Source organism: Physeter macrocephalus, chromosome 16 (assembly GCF_002837175.3).
Source record: "Physeter macrocephalus isolate SW-GA chromosome 16, ASM283717v5, whole genome shotgun sequence".
In the NCBI taxonomy this organism is placed as follows: domain Eukaryota; kingdom Metazoa; phylum Chordata; class Mammalia; order Artiodactyla; family Physeteridae; genus Physeter; species Physeter macrocephalus.
Genome location: NC_041229.1, coordinates 2,271,802 through 2,283,096, shown reverse-complemented (window position 1 = coordinate 2,283,096; position 11,295 = coordinate 2,271,802). Strand labels below are relative to the sequence as shown.

At 48.7% G+C, this 11,295-nt stretch overlaps 1 protein-coding gene across 1 annotated transcript in view; it reads right to left on the bottom strand.

Moving 5' to 3' along the window:
• Positions 1 to 479: 479 nt before the first annotated feature.
• Positions 480 to 11,295, bottom strand: part of OPCML (opioid binding protein/cell adhesion molecule like) — a 1,102,163-nt gene continuing 1,091,347 nt past the window's right edge. Inside the window, exon 8 of the mRNA XM_024131267.1 lies at positions 480 to 937. Within this exon, the coding sequence (XP_023987035.1) occupies positions 837 to 937 (101 nt within the window). The 3' untranslated portion in view covers positions 480 to 836. The remainder of the gene's footprint in view (positions 938 to 11,295) is intronic.

Sequence of the window (11,295 nt, the reverse complement as noted above, 5' to 3'; positions counted from 1 at the left end):
GAGATGGATAACCGAATGACTACTTTCATAGAGAGCTTGATAAAACCTAAATAATCAGCCATTTACGGGTCATTGTTTACGAACTGGACAGCATTTTTTTGAGAGAAGTACCATCCTCAAAATGCTTCCCCCTTTGTTCGGTCACATGACTTCTAAATGTTTAGTTTGGGGTTGTGTGCATATCCCTAAACTTTGAATCCCTATAGCTGGAAGAGAAAGCAGATAGGGCAGAAGGGCTAAAAAGATGGCAATGTTTCATATATATATAGAGAGAGAGAACTTCCCAGAAAGAAAGGATGTGAACCCTCGTGTAATTAGACAATAATAAACATGGAAGGAGTGATATGTACATTATAGTCAGGAAAATGGTCCAAAGCTTAAAAGACGCAGATAATAGGACACTTGGATATAATTCTTGCTGTGCACTACATTATAAGTGAAGTTGTGTCTTCAGGGTGTTTATCACGAGGCACATTTTCTGCCCAGATGGAGCTTATGGTTTACTGGCGGGGGGTGGGTAGGGTTGGTGGTGACAGTGTTGGGAAGGCAGAGGAAAGGGAAGGGCCAAGGTAGAGGAACAGATTCCATTTTTGGACACACCAATGAATGATTATCCTACACATAGTAGAACCCTGCACACCCCTCCCCCCCAACCCCACTCATTCAAACTGGACAGAAAAATCAAATAAACAGACCAACCAAACAAAGAAAAACTCAAATCAAGGAGAAGAACAGAAACAAACAAAAAGAAGCCCAAACTGGTTTGCTCTCCGCAGTGTAGGTAAAGTCTGTGATATGGAGAAGCAGGCGTTGCTCAGAAGACCTATGGTTTCTTATCAAAACTTGATGAAGAAGTGGGCAAAGAGGGTCCCTGATAGCCAGAGGCAAGCCAGCGCTCTAGAGGCCGAGTTTACACCATCAATGACAGCTCCAGGCCCTGTGTGGGAGAAAGAGAGACAGACCCGTCAGCGCACACCCAGAGGGCACCATCCTCATCCCCTGACGAGCACCGCATAGACATGCTTCTCTGTGAGCAGCTCCCACCCACCAGTGACCCTTCCAAGTCTGTGTAAATGGCAAGTGCCCACTGGGAGAAGCTCCGAGGGGCTTATCGCTGGGGTGCCTGGACCCTCCAGCCTGCTCTCAGAGACTGGGGTTTAAAAACTAAAAGAGGTAGAGGGAGGGAACGGTTAGACGTGCGGGCTGACAGGTTAGGGCAGGACCTTTGTAAGCAGAGCCTCTACCTGTGTTCTCTCCTTGGAAATCGTGTCCAGGACAGACAGGGGTGGGAGGGGGAGGAGAGGAAGAGAAGATGTTGGGAAACACAGGCGTCTAGGTGTTGACGTGGCTGACTTTTCGTCTGGTGTGACCGGGATATCGGGGCGGCGTCTCCCAAAGCCACTGAGGGAGAATGAATACGCACACCCGGAGTTTTAAAGACTATGGTCGGGTTTATCCCAGCAGCCAGCGATGCGTCTCCAGAGGTGACAAAGGCGACCCCCGTTCTCAGACCCAACAGCCACCTTACGCCCCTGCCTGGCAGGGCTCCCCCTCAACCTCTTTCTTTCTTCTTCCTCCTCTCTGGCCCTTTTACACAGTCCCCGTGAGACCCTCACATTCCGCTGTGAAATAAGACCACAGAATCACAGGTGCGATTCCTTTCCCTTCATCTGCATCCTTGAGAAGACAAACCACGTGCGCTGGGATCGCCTTGCCTGTTCCGAGGGCCCAGGGTGGAAGGCTGAGTGTCCAGCTCTGCCCCTGTACTCCTCCATCACCTTTGTTTACCAGCATCAGAATTTAGGGTCATAAGCAAGACCAGAGTAGCCAGCGAGCAGGGAGCAGAGAGTATTCCGGGGAAAGCAAAACTAAGCGTTAGTCAAGGGATTAGAAGCAACCCTGTAGGGCCAGGGACAAAGGGACGGAGTGACAGGCAAGAAACGCAGGGCTTCACCGCCTCCTTTACTAGTAAATTGGCTTGTTGGAAATAACTTTACTACTGAAAAAAGCCTCAGTGGTGCAGGGTCTCCTCAGACAGGAGCCAGGTCATGTGGCTTGCTGGTCAGTGTAATGGCGCGGATCCAGGCCTTGCTGGGCGGGCAGGGATGTTTGTTAGCTGTCGGCCTGGGGATGGATGGTTCTCTCACTCCAGCAGCTGGCATCCAACTCTTCCCACCCCAGGGATCTCAACAGGATTCCTTTTCTTCCTCTGATTTACAATACCATCCTCCTATTTACTAAAAATTCATATTTACTCGATAGCTTGAGAGTCTTGCTCATAGTTTTCTGTACTTTTGTTACAGAGTATTTGCAGAGAAGGGCAGAGTCCAGTCCTTAGCCCATTGCTATGGTCCCCATGACAGCTTCATAAATATTTATAGAAAGTAGCCTGACTCTGGGCCCCCATGCATCCAGGCATATATCCTAGGAACTGTACTGGCCTCCGGAATGTGCTGAGTTGGAAAAGGCCCAGTTTGAAGCTCAAGGCAATTCTCTCTATTGTCTTCTGCAAAAGATGAGTGATTTAGATTTTTAAATGAGTTTAAAAGGAAACGGGCAACACAGATGTATAAGACCCATATGTTTTTGTAAAGAATATTTAAAATATAAAGTATATATTGAATATATGATATATATTCACTAGTTATATATATATATATATGTATATATATGCATGTGTGTGTGTCTTTGTCTAATTCATTATATTGATAGCAACTTAAGAAACAATTGAATGGGCTCCATTCTAGACAGACAGAGGCCTTTAGCTTAGGAATCACTTTATTCCAAGTTCTACCAGTGGGCTTAGCACTTCTGGGGATGTCATGCTACCAGCACAAGGTTGAACGTAGCTAAAACAAACAGGAGAGGAGGAGCATTAGGAAGACACAGCAGTGCGAGCTGCAGGGAAAGAAGGAGGAAGAATCATCAAGATGGCAGGTAGCAGTGGCAGGAAGACGCTCATCCTGCTCAGGCAGGGGTGTTACAGCCTCAGCTCGCTTCAGCTGAGCTCTCCAAGGAGTGGAACTCTGACGGGCCTCGGTAGGCATAGAGCCTGCTCAGCCCGCTTGGGGGGGATGTGACAAGGCATACTTAGACGGTGCTTTCTGGGGGGCAAACATGACTCCTCTAAATGCTGCCCATCGAATCCATTTTATCTTTAGGAAACCCTATGGCATTCCTATTTTATAGATGGGGAATTGAGAAGCAGAGCAGGTGAGTACCCTGCCTGTGGCCACGGAAGACAGTACACCCAGAGGTGGATTAGAACTGAGTCACTCTGTCTACGGGGTGGGTGCCCTTGATGATCACAACTCTACTTCCTCTCTGTGGAAAACAATCCTTTGTGCATGTTTTTCAGAGGCCACGGCATCATGGAATAATGGCCTGGGGATCTGGAGACCCAATTTCTCCATGTGACCCTGCTGCTTCCTAGCTGGGTGCCAGCTCCTCTCTGGCCTTGGTTCTCGCACCTGCAGTGAGAGGAGGCTGGGATGGATGACCTCTGAGCTCTTCTCCTTTAGTACCCTGAGTTACTGAATGGCTGGAAACCCTGCATCTGGTCCCAGAAGGGACAGCTGGGGAGCAGCCAGATGGCCTTTTCCAGTGGTACAAAACCATCACCACTCCTGCTTTTTGCACCTCAGCATGCCATCTCCTGAGACAGCAAGAGGGCGGCAAACATTCCTAGACCCTAAAGTTTCCTCTTCTGTAGCCTCATTTTCTATGCATTTTCAGGAAATTTTATTCCTTAGCAGGTATTATAAGCCCTGCTTTAAGCATCAGATGACATGGCCATTTATTGTCAAGAGTGCCTTTGGCCAATCAGTGTATGAGAAAGGGCTGAGCTATTCTGGCCAAAGAGTTTACCTAATCTACTGGGATAGAGGTTACACTAGCCTTGCTTTCCTCCTATGGATCCTGGATACATTTGAGATTTGGCAGTTGGGCCTACAGGAAGCGAGGGGCCTACAGGAAGGCTCTCGGGCTTTGTTCAAAGCCGGGAGAGAGTGGCTCACATCCGTGTACCGTACTCCAGGTTGGAGGAATGTAAGACAAAGGCCATCAGCGATGAACGGATTCTTTAGTGGCATCTTCAAGGTAACCCTGATCCTACTGGAAATGAGGGGACAAAAAGAATCTGGGTTGGGTCTCTCCCATAGGCTTTCTGTATGCTAAGGCCACTCACCTGATTATGCAAATGCTTCTTTGTGCTTTAATACAGAAGAAGCAGTGGATTGCTGCTGTCTGGCAAACTGGTGTGGTCCCATGATTACGTCTATGCATCTGCTCTGCCTCGGCCTCGCTGCTTTGTCTTTGCAGCCCTAAATCCTTTGGGGTAAAGTCTCTGACCACTGTAAAAGTGCAACCAACGCTTGGGACTTCGGCTTTGGACCAATTTGGGCTTAAATCCTGACTCTGTGGCTTGCCAGCTATGTGATCTCAGACAAAGCACTTGCAGTTTTCGCCTTGAAAATAGGGGTAATAATGTGGAGTTTTCAGGATAAAGGACTGGAGGGATTAGGACAGTGTCTGGTAGGAAGCAGTCATGTGATCGTGGGAAGGGCTGCTCTGGTGGGTCCATACCCCCTACCTTCCACTTGTTAGTTGAGGCTAATACTGGCTTATTTCGACCTTTTCCAAATACGTTGATCCTGAGCTGGGTTTTGGTAGGTGAGAATGAAGAGGTGAGATGGGTGAGAGAGGCCTCCGGCCATTAGGGCCTAGGAGGAGGCTGTGGGGCACCGGGCAGGGCAATGAGAGAGTCCAAAGCCATGCTCTGTGGCAAGGCCGAGGGCAAAGGACCAGTCCGCGAGGGAAGCAGACCCCACGCTGGCCTCGGAAGCCATGCCGCCCACTCAACAAATGCGCGCTGGTGCTGTCACGTGCCAGGCTCTGTTCCAAAGAGGAAGACAGGCACAGCCTCTGCCTGCACACACCCTATCTTCCATTAGCTTTTTCCTTTTTATGGCCACGCTACGCTGCATGCAGGATCTTAGTTCCCCGACCAGGGATCGAACCCGCGCCCCCTGAAGTGGAAGCTCGGAGTCTTAACCGCTAGACCACCAGGGAAGTCCCCCTATCCTCCATTAGGACCTAGAATTCCTCTGTCCTAGTCTAAATCAATAAAGAAACACAAATATGTTTTAAGCCCGCACAGATTCTGAGAAGAAAGTCCTTTGGAAGAAAATAATCCAACCTCCCTTTCATCTCGGAAGCACCCTGCCTGTCTAAGAGGACTGAATTCAGGAATCAGGGAGAACTGAACGTGAATTCTAGCTCTGCTGGAATTCACTCACAGGATGACGTCAGATGCGACGGTTAACTGCTCTCAAACAGTCTTTTTTCTTAATGTAAAAAATATGTGCGGAGGTGGTTTTCTCTATACTTGCAGGGTTGCTCTGAGGATGAGTGAAGATGGTACATAAAATCACTGAGTATAAGTAAAGGATGAATAACAATTGGGTGAATTAGAACCAGGACCATAACTGCTAGTCTCTAAAATAGCATCTTTTGTGGGGCTCCTGCTTTAAATAAAGAGACCCTGTGTATACAGAATTTTTAAAGATAACTGCCAAACACCCACCGAAAGCAAACGTGACTCTGGCTTCGCAAGTGACTGGTCTCCCCTGACAAGACCAGACGTGGCTCCAACCACAGGTAAAGGCTTCCCAAGGAAGGCCAGTTATTCTGAGCAAGTGCATGAAGAAGCCCAACTCTTTCTGTGGGCAAAGCACCACATTCAAGAAATCTTCATGTACGGTTAACAGTGACTCAGTCTAATAGAACAGCTCTTACAAACATCAGCCTTAATGAAATATTTTTCAGGGATAAACTAAAAGTGAGAACATGTAATTATGCCCTTTCCCCTCATTCCAGCCTCTCCTTTTCCCTTCCTCAACACTAAAAACGTATTGCTTCCTTCTTTCCCGAAGTTGAGCGTCTTTGAAAAGCTCACATGATGACACAAAGCCACAAAACCAACTATGAATGACAACAATGACAACTGAATACCTTGAGGACATACGCAGACCAAAATAAGTTAGTCCTCAGCACACAGAAAGAAGAGATAAAGAGACAGAAATGATCAGGAGATAAATTCCAGAAATGGTAAATGTCACAAAGGTCAATCAATCAGTACGTGTACCCTGGGCCAGAGGGAAGATTTTATGGTATGGCCACGTGTGAGGCCCAGCAGCAGTAAGACAAGTAAATAAAGAAAGAGGCAAACAAACAAATGAGTAAAATAAAGTCCACTCTGGAGAAGCTACTTACTTTGTTAAATTAAATATACTACACATTACACATTTTTAAAAAGCAAATTTGGTTGAGGGTTTAGCATAGAATTAACCTGCAGGCCTAGCTCTCCTGGAAGCAAGGGTTTGCTGCTGCGCTCATGGGCTGGCTGATCACGCTCTGGAGGAACAGATTTTGAAAATCAAAGTACCCAAACTCAGCACAAAGCTCCCAGAAAACTATATAAGTTTACTGATGAGGATCCTGCCTCACAAGAGATTTTGAAGCTTAAAAATGGAGGGTCCATAACAAGTGAGAAAGGTATTGAAATGTCACCCTTTTCCTTTCCATGATTGCAACGAAAATAAGGCACCGTTCTTCAGCAAGAAGTTCGAAAGCAAAGTGTTGCTGTAATCTTACTAAAATAGCAGGTGGTACGGTGATCACATGAAGGAAAGAAAAGAGAAAAAAAAACAAAACCCAGAGCCGAGTTGAACTTGGTGATAGCGCAGTGAGATCAAGGAGGCATCTGAAGTCTAAGAAGATACAGTTTTGTTCTGAAATTTGGATGGGTTTTATAAATATGAATGTGAACTATGTGACCTTCCTAATGAAGACCCCAAAGGATAATGATGTTTCTGGTGATTAAAAGAGGAGCGGGGAAATCTAATTAGAGGATGTGTGTGTTACACTTGTTGGGGAAACGTACACCTGTTTTCAGCAGTGCCGGCTGATGAAGGCGCATCATTCCCCTCCAAAGGGAGCTTTTCCTTCATTGTCTTTAATTAGGGCAGAAAACAGGGCCCTGTGTTGTTCTACAAGGAAGATGAACGGGGCTTCGCAGCTCCAGGAAGGCATGCGGATAAAGAAGCCAAAAAGGCAGCCATCTCTGCTTTGTGCTCTCACAAAGCCCAGGGCCTAGGAAGTTCGGATCACAAGTTAATTCAAACCAGTCAGCTCAGCACAACCCTGAAAAAAGCAGGGCTTTGGTCTGTGCCAAACCAGAAGCTGGGGCGTGCGCCGACATCAGCACAGCCTGAGTGCTCTGTGTTAAAGTCTATACGCTCAGGCTAACGGCCAGATGTCAGTGATTCAGACGGAGCAGGGTAGGGCCGCGAGGCAGTGACAAGCAGCCTCATCAGGAATGAAATGTGAAAGGTCTGCATATTTTTTCCTAATATGTTGACATTTCACAGGTTGGGGAAAATACAAATGATGAGGCTGCTCCCATCAGCCAGAAACGATGGTGTTTCTCTCTGACTCATTCCCTCCCACCTGGATTTAAATTGTGGATTTGGAAAATAAAAATCATATACGTTATCAGCAGGAAATGGACAGGCACGTGCAGCTTTTGATGTCTCTGTAAGAAGAAATCATTTGATGAACGCCTTCCTAAACAGTCGGTCGGGATGTTTGAGATAGCCTCCCTCACAAGGGAGAAAGACCCCGCGGGAGGGGGCCCTAAATTTCAAATTAGAACTGGGACGTAAGGGGGGCTGGAATGCAAGGGAAAGTGTCAGCAATGTTGATTTGGCTTCCCTGCGGGGCAGTGGAGGAGACTATAAGACCTTTTGAGTATTTGGCCTTCCTTTGGTCGGTGAGGAGTTTCACCCCGTAAGAGGCTGTAACGGATGCCCCATTGACTGGAAGATATATTTATTAGTCCAACCAATGCTTACTGGTCAATAACTATTGCGAGATACAGGGCTACATCCTTTAGTGCAGAAACAAATACAAACAAAATATAAGCCTAAGGGTAAACTACCAAGAGGGTCCAAAATATGGGTGAGCGATTCTTCAGTGGGGTTCAGAAACACTTTATGGATAGGGTACAGTTGAGTGGAAGCTTAAAGGGTAAGTACAGTTTTATCAGGCAGAGAAGAGGGCAAACGCCTCCCTCTGTGACCCTTCAACACACTGGAAGATACAGTATACCTACGGGTTAGAAAGAAACATGGGCTTAAGGTCAGACAGACCTGGGTGCAAAACCGGATGTTAACGTGCCCTTCTACGGTGGAATTCCTATCTGCGGGAAGGATTCAGTCACGTGGCTTAAATTCTCTGAGCTCCAGGCACACTAACCTCAAAGGGTTCTGAGCTGTCTGAAGCCCCTTCTGGCTGACACCTACTAGCTAGTAGCTTCTTCTCTGCTCTAGTGCAGCACTTATATTCTATATTCTATTGTAAATGTCTGTTTACTTGCTTGTAGGAGGTTGGGAAGTCTCCTCCTCTCGGTACCTAAATCCTAAATCTAACTCCTGGCACACAGTAGGCTCGAAACAAACATTCGCTGAACCAGTGAATTGATGGACAGAAGCAGCATAGTCGAGGCTGGACTGTGCAATAGGATCGGGCATCCCGGGCAGGGTGGGGCGGGCATCTAGCATGGTGGATGCAGAGAAGGCAGCGGGGAACTTGGGGCCACGAGGAGGTTGATCTCAGAGCAGGAAAGGCCTTCGAGGGTTTTCTGGGAGGCAGTTTTCAGCAGTATATGAACAGGTTCATTCTGAGTTTGGGAAGGGCCACCTGGCCCCCGAAGAGGCAGACTGAAGAGAGATCATCAAAGACAAGGGGACCACCCACCGGTAAGAGAATGTCGTAGCCAGACAAGGCCCCTGCCCCGGCGTGAGTGAGATGGCAGTGGTGGGAGGGCTGGTGCCTGCTTGCTCCCACCTGCTGGCTGACAGGTGTGGGGTGAGGGAGAGGAAAGGGTCAGAATGGCCGTGGAGATGGTAGTGAGGCGGTGGGTGAGAAGATAAGGTGCACGTTTGAGGAGGGAAGGGGTGCCAGGGAGAGAAAGACGGAGATTCCCCTGGGACATTCAGGTAGCAGAGCGTCTTGTGGCTCAGAATTGAGGAAAGTGCTAGGGACACAGACCGGGGAGCCCCCAGACTGCTGCTCGGAGACTGTCTGGCTCCCGGGTGCCTACGCTTCCCTGGGGGAGCTTGCCTACAAAGCACATGCTCAGGACCATCCCGGGAGATTTTCATGAAATGGGTCTGGGACCAGGCCCAGGAATCTGCATTTTTAAAGCACCCAAAGCCGTGGGCTAAGATACAACTCTTGAAGATGCCTGAAGACACAGAAGACCCTTCTCCTCTTGCTGTAATGCCACCCCTGGGCAGAAGGTGGAGGGGCTAGAAGCAGACTGAGACCGAGAGGGATGAAGAAAGCCACAGCCAGTCACATCCTAGAAGCCAGAAGCAGGGTGTTGGGGGCCAGGGAGGTCTGGGGCTGAGGGAGGCTGGGTGCTCGGAGGCACACAGGCCGTGAGACTGAGGCGTGGATTGGGCTGGATTGGAGGTGAAGGGAGGGGAGATTCGGGATCCTCGAGTCCTGCACCCAGCCCTCAGGTCTCACCCGGAGCCACCTGGGGGAAAGGTGAGGTTGTTGGGAGCCTTTATAGAGGAGTGCAGGTGGGGGGCAGGGCGTGAACCAGCTTTCCGTGGGGGACCCTGGGTGAAGGCAGCCCAGAGTGCAGGATGAGAAGAGCTGGTCCGGCTGCCTTTGGTTGATGAAAATCCTGTCTGAAGAGCCAGCCTGATATGTATATTCAGGAATGGCCATTAGCAAAAGAAAATATAGATTCTGTCCTCATAGTTTCCAGGGGCCAAGAGGCAGGCCTTCTTCCTGGCTGCTCTGAGGGGCTGAGGCTTTGCCTTGAGGAAAAAATCCCGAGCCCAGATGTGGCATTAACCAGAGTATTTTGCCATTTTCATTTGCAATGACAAGATTCCTAGGAGCAGTCCCCATTCCTGATACTTAACTCTTAATGTAACTCACTTGTGTCGCTGCAATTGCACAGATAAAGTGTGAGAAATCTGTTTGTCTCTCGGCAGCATATCCCCCTCCTTGCTGGCTTTGTTTGCCTTCTCTGTCCCTCTCCCCTGCCGGTTCCAGTAATACAGAAATACAGACGTTTACGCGGCTCATGACGTGCCCCACACTCTCCGCGGTGTGCCGGATGTAATCAAGTTCAGAATGTTCCCTCCTTGCACCCTAAGGACAGGGGGATGGGGCCTCTTGCTCAAAACCCAGTGGAAGCAGAGAATGGGCTGGCAAGTCGAGAGAACGTGAGCGGCTTCTGCAAGAGGCAGAGCCGTGGCCGGCAAGCTGAGCCCGGCCGCCCCTGCTGCGTGCGGACCTGGCCAGGCTCCAGGATGCCAGGGCCCGGGTGGCCTCCGCATGCCTCACCCACTCAAGAAAGCTTACGGAGACTTTGAGCAAGTTGCTTGCAATAGGCACAGCACCTGCTTCCATTCCCAAGGTTACGGATGCCAGGTTTTGGAGATCGGCCTCTTACCCTAGTTTCCCTTTGTTTTTCAAATTCAGAACAGAGACTTAGAAAGCTGGAAAGAAGCCTGGAGTCTGTTTTGTTCTGTTCTTATATTTTACAGGCAACCACGGAACAGAGAGCAGCATGGTTTGTGCCAGAGTCCGGACTGGAACTCAGTTTTCCCCATCCCCGTGCTGGTGTGTTCTCTACCTTCCGTTGCCCCTCCAGTCCTGGCAGTGGCCCGGGGCTAAGAAAAGTGCACAGTCTGAAATGCCACTTTGAGTTGGCACTCAGCTGGGTGACCTGTTCTGTCTGTGCGGCTTCTGGAGTGGCAGCAACTGGTGGTGGGTGAGGAGGAAACATCCCACATCAAGATCAGCCACTGATTCATCTTTGAACATCACCCACCCTACCCGTGTTGTCTCTCAGTTTGCCTAAGCACTTCCTGTCTCAGCCCACTGTCTCCGTAGCCTGTGTCTTCTGCTTTCTTTCGACATTGCTTTCATCTCGTTTCCCTTTGTTCTGTGCGTGTAGATAGGAAACATAGGAAAGACATGTTTGTGTGAGAGGCCTGTCATGAGTGTATGCTGGGATGGGTTCACGGTGCAGAGTCCAAAGGGTCTCTAAAAACACAGCACAGCAAAGGATACCATAAACAAGACCAAAAGACAACCCTCAGAATGGGAGAAAATATTTGCAAACGAAGCAACTGACAAAGGATTAATCTCCAAAATTTATAAGCAACTCATGCAGCTCAATAACAAAAAAAAAAACAACCCAATCCA